The 16,652-nt window shown below is 39.7% G+C and overlaps 1 protein-coding gene across 4 annotated transcripts in view; it reads right to left on the bottom strand.

Annotated features, from left to right (window-relative positions):
- Positions 1-16,652, bottom strand: part of palm2akap2 (PALM2 and AKAP2 fusion) — a 46,014-nt gene that overhangs the window by 17,304 nt on the left and 12,058 nt on the right. For 2 of the 4 annotated variants that reach the window (XM_023808301.2, XM_072714250.1), the window contains 5 exons: positions 16,342-16,456; positions 15,586-15,607; positions 14,630-14,731; positions 13,299-14,012; positions 7,359-7,435 (listed from right to left, as the gene is read on the bottom strand). In XM_023808301.2, coding sequence (XP_023664069.2) covers positions 7,359-7,435; positions 13,299-14,012; positions 14,630-14,731; positions 15,586-15,607; positions 16,342-16,456 — 1,030 coding nt within the window. Of the gene's footprint in view, positions 1-7,358; positions 7,436-10,166; positions 14,013-14,629; positions 14,735-15,585; positions 15,608-16,341; positions 16,457-16,652 lie in introns of those variants that run through there. The other 2 variants (XM_023808300.2, XM_023808303.2) reach the window with 2 other exon arrangements.

Below are 16,652 nucleotides of genomic sequence, written 5' to 3'. Positions count from 1 at the left end.
GTAATGAATTAATCATTAACACTATACTGTTACAAAAAGTGACTAAATGAATGAGGTCAGAAATGCCAGCATCAGTTAAAGAATGTAATTGCAGTTGACATCTGAATCTGACAGGAGGTCCACAGGGTTTTGTTTGTCATACATTTCAATTCACTTGATAGTCTTATTATTATTATTTACTATTTGAATATGTGTAGTTGTCCACAGGAATTGTAAGCAGATGGTTTTGAGACAGTCCCCACACCTCATACAGAAGGGCCAGACTTGCCAAGTCTCACGCATTTCGCGAGAGTCTCACACATTTGGAATGATTCTCCCCCACTCCCGGGAGCCTTTTGTCTCCTCATGCATCCATGTTTAAGTTTCGCCCTAAAAAGATTCATTTAATTTAAGTAGAGTCATCTACTGGTTGTACTTTAAAACATTTATCCCGCCTAATTCTTTCTGGCCAATCATGGCAATTTTGCTGTTGAATATAAGACCATGTGTGTTTGATTAATTGATAATCTTCCTTTTAGTCTTTGTGCAGTGATTATTATTATTATATTACAGTTTTTCTCCATTGGTTTGGCTCATTTCTTGAAACCGAGATGACATTCTCAAAATAACATGGACAAATCTCCAAACCACCTTGCAATTGTTCACAACAGAATGTCATTTCTCATTGGTTTCATCAAATTGCAAATGCTTTAGTACATGTCTCAAGTGACTCTGTGCTTTTTTTCAAATGATTATGTACAAGTAGCTACAGTTAGCACAATGAGCCCACATTTAGCACATTTTCCAAATAAATAGATCTTGCTGATCTAAACTGATTAGCTGATTTTCAGTCTAATGGTTGTTCTCTCCAAAACATGTCAGCATGATTTCATCGTGTAAGTCATCACATGCACAATAGTCTGTTCAAATGTCAAAATTAGTCAAGAACATAATACCATGAACATCATATATGAATTTCTTGGAAAATTTGATTTCAACCTGGCCAAGGGCCGCAGACGTGGCCGTAACATCATTGGTCAGCGGGCCACGGTGGATGTCCCAGGCCAGCGAGGGGGCAATTTAACAATGTGTGCTGCCATATCTGAGAATGGTGTGGCCACTCACATCCCCAGTCTTGGCCCATACAACACACACAAGCTCCTCATCTTCTTGGATCGCCTTTATACCGATGTTATCCCAGAAAATGAGAGAGGTCTCATAGGGCCTCACCTACCCATTTATGTAATTGTGTGGGACAATGTCAATTTCCACCATAGCCCACTCATTAGGGGCTGGTTTGCAACGCATCCAAGGATGGTCATGGAGTTCCTACCACCTTACTCTCCTTTCCTCAATCCGATAGACAGTTTTTCTCTGCTTGGAGGTGGAGAGTGTATGAGCATCATGCTCAGGATCAGCCGTCCCTGCTCCATGCTATGGACGCAGCATGTGACGACATTACAGGAGATCAATGCAGGGGATGGTTGCGGCATGCACACCGTTTCTTCCCTCGTTGCATTGCAAGAGAAAGTATCCGCTGTGATGTGGACGAGAATCTGTGGCCAGACGGACAACAGCGTGTAAATAATCAGGAGGGTGAAGACAGTGGACAAGAGCGGGAGAATGAGTACAGCGACCACTGAATAAGTCCTTGTTTTTTGATTTTGTGTTTATACAATTTATTACTGTAATGTACATTTTCTTTTTACATATGTATGAAACTTTCTTTGCATGTGAATAAAAAATGGTTATAATTTCCTTGGTAGTGTGAGTGCAATCTGTGATGTCAAACCTTGGAGGCTACTCTTTTCTGTTGTATATTGTTGGTCCTCTGCCATAGTGACAAAACATCTAAACATTTTGTATGGCAGTACTCACACAATGCCAAAGGGACGATGCATTTTGGGGGCACTGACTAAGCAGATTAGAAAGAAATGTAGTTTTGACACATGAGTGAACTGTTTTAGGAGAGCTATGAGCTTTTGCAGGTGAACCATGTTGTTGTAATCAACCATCCAGGTTTATTTTGACAAAAGCACCAAGAATGATGAGAATGTCCGATCTGTGTCGAGAAATGAGCCAAAGCTATTGAGAAGGATCTTTGCCATTTTGGAGACACTGACTGTTTAAATGAGAAAGGGATTTAGATTGAAGCCTGAGTGAACAGTTTTGGAAGAGATATGAGCTTTTGCAGGTGAGCTATAGTGTTGTGCTAAACTGTAAGAGTGTTTTGCCAAATGATCTTAGAGTTTTGAGAATGTAATTTCTGTTTCAAGAAATGAGCCAAACCAATGGAGAAAAACTGTATTATATTATTATTTTCTTGTTCAAAGAACCAAATCTTGCCTAAATAGTTTCATGAACACCAAATTCTGAAAGTCACTCTTTTAATCAAGAGTAAGTTTGAAAACAACAGTAGGATGCACTTATTACATGCAACTGTTAAATGTTTTGCTGCCATGTAGTTAAATAACTCCATTTATGTCTTGTTTTTGTCTTCAGTCATTAGCTGGGGAAATCAACCAGTTTGGAAAAATCTTCAGAAATAGGAAATATTTGGAAAATTCAGAAGCTCCAGTATGACCATCCCCCATAAAAAGCAGATTTTCCAGCAAAACTGACCCAGGCCTCCAGCAAACTGGTACACCCTTAGCAGGTCTCGAGGGCGTTACTGGTTAAACCACTGGTCACCAACTGGTAGACTCCAGTCCCCTTCCAGACCAAAATACAATTTAATCTGGTGCAAGAAATTGATCCCACTGCAGTGGAACTTCATTTTGTGTTGCTGGTGGAATTTGACGCTTAGGGAAGAATAGATGGGGACCTCTGGGCTAAACCATTCATCTGCCAGGAAGGGTGAGTGACATCTTCAAGTGTTGCCAAGACAACACAGAAATAACTGACCATAGGTAGAGAACAAGATCTGTTTCACCTGAATTACTGAGCTCAGTTGCACCAGCAATGATCTATGAATTGCAAAATTGTGTTAAATTGTGTTGTCCAGCGTGGTTCACCTCCAGTTTGAATGTTGGGTCAAGTCAAGTGGACTTTATAGTCATACCATTCATATACAGGCATGCAGTGGGAGGAAACGGTGTCCCATGGGGCCGCAGTGCAACATACAACAGCAAGTGACAAAGGGAGGGGTTTTCATAGGACTTAAAGTGTGAAACAGGGTACAAGACAATAAACACAGCAACATGAAGGAGTGGAAAAATATACAGGATTGAATAATAAATAAATAAGAATAATATAAAGCAGTGGCAGTCGGGGGTGGGGTGGGGGTGGGTATGCTCTGGAATGTTCTCCCTGGGTTACCCGGATTTCCTCCAGGTACTCGAGTTTCCTCCCGCAGTCCTGACACATGTATTTAAGCGAATGTGTCTATGAATTGCTCATACTGTCTGTGCACACCCTGTGGTTTATCGCCATCCCAAAGAACCAGATGTACATATGCATCATGTTCTCAAAGAAAAAGCCAGCTAAATATTTCAGAGAAGAGTGGAAATTGCAACCATTCCACTCCTAGATGGTATAAGTCTTGCTTCTGATTCCCAGCAAACATTTGCATTTAAGTAAAAATACTAGCTAAAAACATGTCACTGTTTACTACAGAATATTTCCCAAACCGTAATCAAATAATTAAGCAATTAACAGATGCAACAAATCTGAAATGAGCACTATTTACAAACCTACAAAAAATATTTCTCAGGAGGGCCATTTTTCAGACTCTTGAGCATAAAATTGAATAATGTGATCATCACAGGGTTTCAGTCACAATCCATCCAGTATAAAAAATTTGTTGGTGACTTCATTTTCCAAGTTATTATGATGCACAGGACAAATCTGTCTGCTGCTCAAACTGCTGTAGAGTCCCGTGACTGTCAGCGTAAGGTTTCTGATAAAGACTGCGTGCAGTAACATATTCAGCAATACACCATCTGCGGGCTGCCATCACGCACTGGGAAAATGATATATGAAGCAAGAGACATAAAATTTCTAACACTCCAAAAAATGGCCCATGAGCTTGGAAATTTTAATGAATCTAACTAAACTTCCAAGGAATTTGGAAGGGGTCACGCTCCCCTTCTTTTGGCAGTCCCTGCTTTCAAGTGTCCAGTAAAGATCTCAACTGTAAGAGTGGCTGTTTAGTTGGCTTCCTGTATTGCACAAAGAAAATGTGACCAGAGAAAGGATCCGGAGGAAACAGACCACCAGAAATCTTCTCTGCCTCTCTCCATGTAAAAGCGAACGAGAGTAATAATGTACTCAGTTACACTTTACTTAAGGGGGCACAAATAATGTAGTAGTACACTCTTATGTAATATATTAATTAACCAGAAACCATGTCTTAGTTACATAATGATCTGATGTTCGTTCATCATGAATCAATCATAACGGTTCATGTATTTCATGTTACTATATTAGTTCATGATTTTTACTTGAGTAGTAACTTGTGCCCTCTCAAGTAAAGTGTTACCATCTGCTCCAACCTTATCCAAACCTGGCCATCGAGAAAACTTCTTAAGTTAGCCATTTGTTAGAAGTTTTTTTTTTTTTTTTTTTTCTGCCTGAAATTTCAAAAAAACATGCCGGGCACAGATTTCAGGATCCTGAACCTGAGTGACTGGGACCCCAAAGACAGAAGGAGTGACTTCCAAGGCTTTTCAGTATGTGTGGCTGCATTGCTGGTGACGTGTGAATGTTCTAAGAGTTATATGCCTTTGTGCTGCTTATGGGCTGTTTCCATTTTTAGTTTGTTCTGCTATTTACTAGGTCCGCGGAGGTTGTGCTTCTTAGTGTCACTTGCGGCTGCGAGCCCCTTGGAAACCCTTTCCCTGAGAAGATTCACCAGTTTTGGTAAATGGTGTCAGGCCACAGCCTGCAGTACACTTTATTTGAGAAGGAAGGCTACCCAAAATGTTGTGATGAAAGGTTAGGTGTATAAACAGAATCCTAGTGAAATAAGATGTTAAAAATGTCTCCCTGTAATTCTTCCTTCTTCATTTTATCTGTAGCTAGAGATTGATTAGACACAATATACTTCTTTAACAATTAGCAAACGTGAGTGGATTTACAACTGGAATCGTAATACAGTGGAGCAGTACATACAGTCGTGACCAAAAGTTTACATTCACCTTAGTGAAATACATTCAACTTCCATTCATATATCATTTACTGTTTAATATTCAACATTCAATGCATTCCTATAATAATGTCAATCAATCTCTTTTATTTCCATGACTGATTTCAACAGCTCTTTCATTTTCAATGGTTTTATTCACAGTTCAGTTCATGAAGTTACAAAATTAGTAGGCCAAAAGTTTACATACACCAGGTGCTTTTTCGTGTTTGCAACAGTGTGGATCATCCCCAAATGGTTTTCATGTGTATCCTAATGATTCATGATTGCAATTAATTTGTAATAGTTCAGGTGGTGCAATCAGGGCTGTATAAAGGGCCAGAGTTACCTGCTCATTTCTACTTGATCCAACATGGGAAAAGGAAAAGAACCTAAGACCTAAGAACAACAATAATGCAGAAGTCGGGAAACTCCCTAGGTGCCATAGGCAGGGAACTAGGAGAACCGAGGTCATCCGTCCAGAGATATCAAAAGTGTGGGACAGCAAAGACCCTTAGAAGATCGAGCCGGAAGTCTAAATTGACGCCAACCAATGAGAGGGCATTGGTTCAGAAGATCTGCTTCAATCCCATGATGACAAAGAAACAAGTATGCCAAGAATTGAAGGCTTCAGGAATGTCTCACTGTCCACAGTCCAGAGGGTCCTACATCGTAATGGGCTAAGGGACTGCAGAGCATGAAGAAAGGCCCTTCTTCAAGAACGCCACCTTAAGGCGAGGCTGGAATGTGCAAAAAAGCACAAGGATAAAGATAAAGGCTTCTGAGTGTGTGTTCTCTGGTCTGATGAAATGAGGATGGAACATTTTGGCTTTAATGACCAACAGTATGTTTGGCGACAAAAAGGAGAGGCCCTCAACCCAAAGGACATAGAACATGGATCCCAAAGAACACTGTGAAGCATAATGGTGGCAGCATCATGCTGTGGGGCTGTTTTGCTGCTAGTGGTCCAGGAGCACTGTGTAAGATAGATGGCCACGGAGAAGGAGGATTACCTGAACATACTTCAGGGGAACCTGAAACAGTCTGCTCGAAAGTTGGGCCTTGGACATCGTTGGACCTTTAAACAAAACAACGACCCAAAGCATTCCCCCAAGTTGGTCACAGGATGGCTTTGGCAGAACAAAATCGATGTTTTGGAATAGCCAGCTCAAACCCTGGATTTAAATCCTATAGAGAATTTGTGGAATGAACTTAAGAAAAAAGTCCACAAAAGGAAACCCACCAATTTGAATGAACTGTACAACTTCTGACAGGAGGAATGGGTGAGAATCCTGTCTGAGTATTGTAAAAGCTAACTGATGGTTATCCTGCAAGACTGACTGCAGCTGTAAATGCTAATGGCAATACAACAAAGTATTAGATGATACGAGGTTGGGGTGAATGTAAACTTTAGACCCACTAATTTTGTAACTTCAGTAATTGCATTGTAAATAAAACCATTGAAAGTGAAAGAGTTGTAATCATTCATGGAAATAAAGAAGATTGGTTGAAATTATTGTAGGAATGCACTGAATGATGAATATTAAGCAGGAAATTATATGTTGAGCATATTACACTCAGGTGTATGTAAATTTCTGGGCACAAATCATTCATTCAAATTAAAATTTTACCAGCCAACAGACATTGAGGATAATTGTGAGCAATGAGTAAATGAGCAAGTTGTGCTGAAGTTGTTTCTTCAAAAATAAAACAAAAAAAAAACAACAACAAAAAACAGATTTTCAAAGCTTTTTGATGTAGAAACAGTATGTTTTGGGGGGGGGGGTTAATGGTGTTTTTGGATCACACTGCATAATAGGTATGAGGCATGCATTAAAGAAATCTATGAAAAGAATTCAGTTACTGATATGAGTCACAACCGACGGGACGAAGGGCACAGGCAACACAAAGGTACGATGTCAATGACCTGCTTGGGGAACACAGGACTGGGGAACACAGGACTGGGAAGCATTTATATATGGGAGCTAATGAGAGGCATCTGGGAGTGATTACCACAAGGGTCAGGAATGAGAGGTAAGACAAACGAGTAACAGGCGTGGCTTCTTAGGGTCACGCTAGGGGGGAGACAGGAGGGTCATTTGGATGTGGAGGGTAGGACGTGACAATACCAAAATAAAACAAGGAGCAGGGATTCTTGAATTCTCTGCCAAAATACAGAATGTAATACTAGCCATGATATGACTTATTTTCCATTTTGGAAAAAGATTGGAGAAATAAGTAAAACCAAATAACTCACCGTTGCAGTGCTGATATTCTGTGCACCAGCCAGTACATGGCAGTCTGCTTTCATCAGCTCGGACATCAGCACTGGGCCTGTCAAGCAAACCATCACTCAGCACTGGCTTCGCAAAAGCAAACACACTTTAACTGCATTAACGATACATAACCCTTTCCCTTTCACTGCATTAACGATACATAACCCTTTCCCTTTCACTGCATTAACGATACATAACCCTTTCCCTTTCACTGCATTAACGATACATAACCCTTTCCCTTTCACTGCATTAACGATACATAACCCTTTCTTTTTCACCATTTTTAAAACAAAAAAACAATTGTGCCTTTGATTTAATTTATGGCAGAAAACTAAACAAGTATAACTGATTAAACTGATTAATTACATACTATACAGGATATTGTACATCCATGTGTATTTCGTAGCTACTTTCATGGAAGCAAAGCACCTAAGACCAGAAAATGACCACAAAGCTATATTATTCATATAATGTAGAGCGTTATTCTCCTCTGAGGACTGATTTAGAGATGAGGGTGTGTGGGAGAGGAAATCTCCTAAATTTGAATTTCACTTTATCCTTTATTTAGCCAGTCAAGAGGATCATTGTTTAACAGAGAGCACGCTTATCTGAGAGAGGTTATTGGAAACATAAAACCGATTAATTTTAATGTGAAGCTGACGTGAAAAGAATGCATATTCACATTAATATAGTAATGTTGAAACAATTGCTTGTAATGAGATGTGTTATTTTACTTTGCAACTTTTATTTTTACTTATTTACTGCTCATTCACTCCACACATAAGCCCCAGACAGCAGAGCTTTGAATTCTGAATTATGTATGTGACTTTTCTGGCATCTCAAAACAAAAACAGAGAGAGAAGAGGAAAATTACCCTAAAATACGGGAATGGATGCGAATATTTGTATACATGTGTAATGATGACTTATGTGCGTTAGAGGATGCTCATTCCATCTCTTCCAGTTTCCTTCTTTGGGATGCAGTTCTAAGTAACTTAACATTTATATTTACTAAGCAGAGGCTTTCCTCCCCAAGGCGACATGCAGTTGCGAAATCAGGATCAGCCAGTGTATGGTTTAATTCGGGGTTAAGGGCTGTGCTCATGGCTTCAATGGGGAAGTGACTCTGCCGACTGAACCTGCTGAGTCACGCATCATCATGTGTGGAATGTAATGAAATGGACGCAGATATGAATGTTATTGTTTTATGTTCAATCTGTTGCTACGGCGACAGCAACCTAAACAACACAGTAGACCTAGGCTATTGATATACTATACAGTGAATAATACCCACTTCCCTTTCCCCTCTAACTCTGACCCTCCCTTTCGTCCACCACCCACTGAAGAGGCTCGGGCTCCACCCCTTCCTGCATTTCCTCAGTCCCTCCAACAATTGGCAGATTTGTTCATCTGACAGATCTTAGGCAAATGTCATAGCCTGGCATAATGACTAGCCATGCTCAAACATTGCTGGGTGCATCTCTCAATATTCTAAATATAAATCAGCTTTTCACTGTAAGGGACGTACATTATAAAGGCTGAATAAGGAGGGGGCTTCGTTTTTCACTTCACACTGGACACTTTCACACATGGGAGACTGTGGCCTTCGCTGCCAAGCTCCTGTGCTGCGGGACACCCTGCCCGATGATGTAAAAACTGTCTCAAGGTTTTTAAGACGGTAGCCCTTTAATTAAAGCAGTCATCATGATGCATTATACATACCTTCATAAGGCATTAAATGGTCAGTATAAGCCATTATAATGCATTAAGTTATTTATAGTGCATTATAGATGAGAGCTTCATGATGCATAATACACATGGCTGTAATGTATTACGCCTTTTTAAAAATAGTTATAGCCGTGTTTATAATGCTTTATAAATGTATTATAACGCATTATGAATGTATCTATATTGCATTATACAAGAGTGCTTTAAGAAAATTGTTACCAAAGAGACTCAAGACCCACTTATTTAGATCGTATTGACTTTAGAGGCGCACAAATAATATACTATTATGTTTTTATTTATCTAGTTAATATTATTATTACTATTGCCTCTAGCCTCTATTTTATTCCTTCACTGGTTTCTGTGTTGTTTTACTGCCTGCTTAATCTTATCATTAATTTACTTTTACCAGCAATTTCTCCTTTTTTTTTACTGTAGCATACTGGGTGTGAGAAATGCATGTTACAAATAAAACGTATAATTACTATTATCATTATCCTGCTATATGAAAACTGACCATCTGACTGAGCATCGCAGAGTGGGAGCCCCCTGCCCAGTTCTTATTGTGGTCAGAATTAGCTAAATTTTGTAACCATGTGTAATTGGATGGCAATCTAGCAAATCCCCAGAAAGAAATGCAACATAACACACACATTGCTCACATTTAAACCTCAAACAAATGGAGAAAATAAACAAAATAAACAGAAATGCGGGTCAGTTATAATATAAAAAACCAGTCATCCTAGTACAAAATCAGCAAACAAGATCATTCATTAGGCTCTATTTTATGAATAAAGTTACTTCATAGTGGCATGAAGTATATTTTCTAGGTTTTAAGCAGATTTTTTTTTTCATTGAAAAAAGTATAGAATGTGTGCCGGTGTAAATTTGGACTGATATCTCTGGGGTGTGAATAATGTAAGCAAGGCAGTCTTGGAGGTGACAGGCAGACAAAGTAGAGAAAAGTGAGGTTAGTTCTACTGAAAAGGTGGCAGGGATGCAGCTACAGTGTCTTGGCACCGGCAGAGGATGTTAGGGAAAGAATTACAGCACAGACACACAGAGTGGGCACAGTAGAAACGCAGTTTATTTGACCACACCATACAAAAGAGCAGCCACATACAAGCATGTCATGGCAACTGGTGATGAGAGGAAGAGATACTCAAAGAGATTATAATAGCAAGAGAGGGTGGAAACATTAAAATACATTGCAGGTTACAAAAATACAGATCTCAATTAAAGTCAGAGCAGGATTTAATTTCTCTTTAACACACACAAAAAAAATATTACTGAAGCTTCAACCCCACGTCTCAAACCAAAGCAAAATTATGGCCAGTCTGCGATTATGAAAACTGTATAAAAATAATCCGATTATCAGTACAGAGACAACAGATCTGTGGGCCTGCTATGCTTATGCGAAAATGCTAAATTTCAGCACATCAAAATGATGCAATATATAAATATCCCCCCCGTAAACTCAATAGCAATTTGAGAAATGATGGCACTGAAAGACTGACTATTTTTGGCACTGGAATATAGACAACTTATAAATTAATACTGTATATACTAAGTTATTAAATTTTTTAATTCTAATATATATTTTTAATAATTGCAGTAATTATCCAAAATATCAATAATGGATGTGTGCAGTTCTTGGTAGGCATCCTAGCAATATCTTCCAGAACATCATTCAGTAACCCTACTCCTGCCTTACGTGCAGGGTAAGCATGAGTTTCTCAAGTAAAACGCTGACAGCCATAACACTGACTGAAAACATACCTAAAAAACCTCGAAAATTATGGCAAACCAAAGGTCACATGTCAGTCCATTGAAATCAACAAGCTAGTGACTTTATCTTCAGAGAAAAAGTGTCACTGACCCAATATATTAATTCATTCTTCATTAACATCACATACCAGGGAGTTCAACATTCTCTAAGAAATAGTCTCATTCAAGGTGTAAGCAAAAATGTACTTCCCCAAACAGTCTCTCTGCTTGAAATGCATGTTTAAAATGCATCAAAAATATAAGTCAACTGCTTTTGCACATTACTACACCTACTACACAGGGATAATGTAATAGCAACAGAGATAGTCTTTTATCTCCATTTAAAAGCAAATATTATCACTTATGTTTCAAAACGTCATATTTGTATTTTTGGAACAGCAGGTCTTGATTAAAACAGAATTTGACGCAAACAGCTCTATGCTACATAGATAAAGAGCTGAGATGAACGTCTTATATACCTACCAGGGTCTCAGCTAAAGTCTAACTTATATTTTTGCCCTAATGTATATTTTATGAATTGGCACCAAATTTCTCGTTGTGGAGTTTCTCTTGGCTTTGTAGCAGATACGGATGTTAGCAGAATTATCTGCTGCATTTAAGTGTTTTCAGTTCAGTTTTCAGAAAGATCGGTGGGGACATTAATACTGCAGAAGCTAAGTGACTCTGCCTGCATTTTGATAAATCCTTCGCCTGTGATTCACAGAAACGTCTGCTGTGCCAGTTCAGATTTCTATCCTGAATAATTATCACTGATTCTGCAAAACCGATCATGCTGGACTGGCAGTATTTTTTATCAACACTCAGATTTAAGGAGAACGACTGACAGCAGCTAACAAGACAAAGTGCAGGATAAAGCCTTGGGTTACTCATCCCTGTATATGTTCCTCTTTAAAATGGCTTTGTTTCAATAAACTTACTTTTAACTTTTATTTCTTTCATCTGTTTTCCTAGATCATTTTCATGTCGAGTGTGCTAATATTGCTGATTTACACGTATTATATATTTAATATGAGTGTATATAAATATAAATGTCACATCAAACAAAGGTCTGCTCACCTTTGAAAGTTTAAGCCGTTACACATAAAAAGTTCCCTGCAGATTTCACCAGATTTACTATGAAAAAGTTCATTCTGAAAACAGAACTGAAGAGATGCTGTAAACAGAGTAAAACCCCTTTCATGTCATGTCATCCGCATTGAATGTGCTTTAATATATATAGAGTTTTCCTGCGACACCTGTTTCAAAGAGCAGCAAAGCGCAAGGTCCCCCAATAGTAGCACCGTGATAAGTTGCCATGTAAACCAGAACCAAGTGGCTCACTTCAGTTACAGAGAAACGGCAGTGACTGTTTTACATGTTTGAAGGATACCATTTTTATGTATTTCATTTATGCACTCGTACATTTTAAATATAAGTCTGGATATCATATATTTTAACATTCCGGCGAAGAAGTCTGAGATTAATTATACTTATACCCTAAACTTCTTCACGAATGAGATTAGAAAAATTAAAATACTGGACATGCAACTGAAGATTTATCAAAAATTAATGTACTAGAAATTTGTCATGAATATAATGCCCTTATAATTGAAAATGCTGCTAATAAAGAACAACTTACAAAATTGAAATAAACATCTTCTACTAATACACTGTTAAAAAGGCACAGATGGACAACAGAATATCCTGTGCTTTATATATCCTATGTACATTAAAAGCTTTCTATTGTAAAACATCATTTTGGTGGAAAAGAAATCTTTTTTTTTTTCTGGAATATTTTGTTTTCTAAGTTCACTTTTGAAAATCAGAAAATGACCGTCACCAAGCTCGCTAGATTGCTTGGCAGGTCCACACTGCAATAAGGCCACTGGACAAATGGTGAGTGTGAATATGAAAGGCAATGCATGCAGGACTTCAAGTCTGAAGGTTAACCACCAGGGACCACTGCACATGCGAGTTGGAATTTATGCCGTAAAATCATATATGACATGTTGATTTTCTAAATATCCAAACTTTAGTCTTCTTCATTTGCATCTAATCAGGATATATCATTCTTCGTTCTGCATCGTTATGTCTACGACTTTATAAAAGTCTTTCCTGCGAAAATGTATATTTTGTTGCTATTTTTATTTAGGTTCAGTTTCTTACGTATATTAGCTTCAGCTCACTGCTCTCCCTGACCCCTTACCATGCAGTTATGGTTGGAGAAATAATGCAGCCATTCATCTTTCTGAAGACAGTGTCAGCTGAGAGAGGGAGAGAGGCGTCGAGGTCACAGAATTGATGTGCATACAGTTAGTAACGGGGTGGGAGTCGGGGATAAGAAAAGCCGCGATGGATGTGCTCCAGGTGTGAAAAGGGACAGAGGTCACATAGTAGTGCAGCAGTGGCACCGGGGTTTCTTGTGAATACCTGGGGTTGGGAGTTCCTTGTCCGAACTTTCGTCCTTGCCTTCAGATGACGGTTCGGTCGTGTCCGACAGCGGCTGACCGGAAACCAGGTCTGCCGCGTTGCCGTCCATGGTGGAGATGTCGGTGACCGTCTTCTCTCGAAGGGACTTCTCATCGTCGTCATCGATCAGCACGATTTCTGCCTTAATTGTGCCATTGAAGCCAAGCAGCTTCTTTGTCTCCTCCTCATCCTCCACGTTATGGTAGCCCATGAATAACATAGTGACGGGCTTCTCTGACGAGGCCACGGGCATCTCCGTCACTTCGTCTTTATATTCGTATCTGCTCTGATTGGCTGCCTGCTTGCCTTGTGAGCCAGGCATCATCTGCAGCTTGGCTTCTTTGTGCACCTGTGCCTCTTTCTTCCCCAGACCCCCATTGCTTGCATCAGTATCTGGGTCAGGAGAAGTGATCATCAGCCTGCTTGCGGCCTCATGACCGTGAGGCTGGTTAACAAGCTGCAATATTTGATCTACCTCTGAAGAGGTCAGTGTGTGGAGGCCGTTCTCCACGGCGGGAGGTTGCCCTGATTGCACCTCATACACCACCTTGCAGCCGTCGTCAAAGACCTTAACACCCCTGTGTTGGGCTCCTTGCGGACTCACAGCCGAGGCCGAGAGTATCACGGTGTCTCCAGTTTTCCTGTCTTTTTGTACGTAGATTTCCATGGCGCAAACTGGGTAAATTGGGGGGGGGGGGGGGGGGGGATGACAAGATTTTATTCTGTTATTACAACTGTGATAAATATTTATTCCCTAGTAAGTTTATTCCTCGTTGTTGGCAGCTACAACAATGACATTAGGGATGTCTCTTTTAGTGACATTTCAGTTTTTATCCTGAACCTGCATTTGAAGACACTAAATTTAAGCCCAAAACTTTTTACTCAACTGTTGTCACCCACAAACTCTCTGGTATTTGTTTATTTAACGTGCATCACAGACACAAAAACATGATCAGTACCCAATGTAATCCACAACTACAGTGCGTATCGTGTTCCCAGTGTCCAGTCTAACTACAAACCATCAATAGTAGTGCATTAAGGTGCTATAGGGCACAGAAATACAAATATTTATTGAAATTAGCACATTTTAAATTACAATTGACGATTGATAGTGAAATGTAAACTAAGTACAAATGCCATAATTTATAAAAGCAAAATGTATTACAAAGTAATTTCAGCATCTAAAATGAAACCACATACCTAACAATATTTTTAATTTATCTTCAGCAGTAATCCTCTGGAATACTGATAAGATAACCCTGACCCCAACTCCCTCAACCTTCCACACCTACCGGGTCTCTTTGAAAGCTTCTTATACTCAAGAGCAGGAGGTTGTGTTTGCGGGGGCGATTCCAGGAGGTCAGGAATTTGGGAAGGGATGTGATTCTCCGCCTCTGCTGGGTAGAAAACATAAGAGGAAATGACACTCTGTACTGAAACACTGCAATCCCCCCCCCCCCCCCACACACAAACACCTGCCATTTCTCTGTTTCTTTTTTCCTCAGGCAACTCGATGCTTAGCAAAGCAAAACCGGTGACTGAGTATTAGAGAAAACAATAAGCGCTTCAGTTCGTGGGATCCACCCTGAATAGATCATTGTGGACAAAATGCAGAGTCATTGGCTTCTTATTGGAGTTCAGTCATCTAGCTGAGGCAGGAGGAAAACGATCCAAGAGAGCGGTATGCAGCAAAAAGGAGTCCACTAGTTTACAAACATTAAGGGTTAAGGGTTCGAGCAAATCTGTGTCAGAAAAAAAGGATCGAACTGCCAGATAAATGAACTGACAGAATCAAGAGACACTGCAAAGAGGAAACAGGAAAATCAATGCTTTTTAAGTAGGAAAACTAATTTATTTATTTATTTTTAATCAATCAGTACATTCTAAGCAAAAGGATGTTCTAGACTAGAGTATCTGTTACTAGTTAACATTGCATTAGAACAAATCTCTCCAATTCATGCCTTTTCCTAAACAGAACTTTAGCTTTCACAGTGAAGGAGGTCTTACAGAGGCTTATCAAAATACGATGTATTATTAAGTATACGCATCAATGCAAATTGATTTATACTAAGATAAAATTGAAACATTTTTGCAATGTTAGCCAGCTTGATTTCATTATTTACACTCTTAGAATGGTTCAAGCTAGCCTGTCTGAATAAAAAAGATAAGATAGTAATCACAGACATTGTAATTGCAAATTCCTTGATGATCTTAAATATAATGTTCTGCAGAAAGGTGTTGCCCATACCTCTGTCTTGTTCTTGAGGACTCTATAAATAGAAAAAAAATAATCCAGAGTTCATTAATCTAGAAATACACCTTTTCACCGAAGCATATATCATATAACCATCCACCCATCCATCCATCAATCCATCCATCCATCCATCCATTTTCTATAACTATTTGCCCTATTTAAGGTTGTGGGGGGTCTGGAGCCTATCCCGGAGCCTACGGGAGCAAGGCAGGGAACAACCCAGGATGGGGCACCAACCCATCACAGGGCACACTCACACACCATTCACACCTACAGGTAATTTGGTAAGTCAAGGTCACCTTAGCATGTTTTTAGACTGCGGGGGGAAACCCTATGACAACATGCGGAGACAAGGTGGCTCTGCAGCTCATACATGCAGTCACCTCTGCACCTTCAGGGTCGGTGGTTTGAATCCTACATCCACCCTGTATGTTTGGAGTTGCACAGGTTTCTCCCGCAATCCATGACATGCATTTCGCTGAACTGGCATCTCTCAATGTGCCCTATGTGTGTGTGCGTTTGTGTGCCCTGTGATGGACTGGCATCCTGTCCAGGGTTTTCCCTTTCCTTATGGCCTATGCTGCCTGGAATAGGCCGTAGAACCCCCCCCCCCCAACCACCACCACACACAGACACACACACACACACAACCCTGGGTAAGTGGTTGGCAGATATTCAATGGGACGACATTAAATGATTAATTCCATGAAGCATTTTCATTTAGTTCACTTAAATGATCAGATTACTCACGTTTTGCCAATCCACACCAGACCCCTGAATTTTTCTCAGCCTTTCTCTGAGTGCTAGTTCTTTGGCAGAAATCTCAGATTCTTCATTCTTCAACTGATCAATCTCGTTCTCTAGTCTGCAGAAATACAAGAAGGTTACTCCTAATGTGCAAATACATCATTAGAATTGAAGCCATATATGGAGTGATGTGTTGTTGAGTCCAGCTGATGTATGCATGTATGTTATGACACTCTGAGCATCTGCTGAACCACCTAACACTCTCTGACTCTTCAAAACAACAGGCGTCATGTCCATAAACCTGTCGCATACAC

The sequence above is a fragment of the Paramormyrops kingsleyae genome, chromosome 7 (assembly GCF_048594095.1).
Source record: "Paramormyrops kingsleyae isolate MSU_618 chromosome 7, PKINGS_0.4, whole genome shotgun sequence".
NCBI classification, from domain to species: Eukaryota; Metazoa; Chordata; class Actinopteri; order Osteoglossiformes; family Mormyridae; genus Paramormyrops; species Paramormyrops kingsleyae.
Note: the sequence above shows the minus strand (reverse complement) of the source record. Positions and strands in the feature narration are given on the sequence as shown.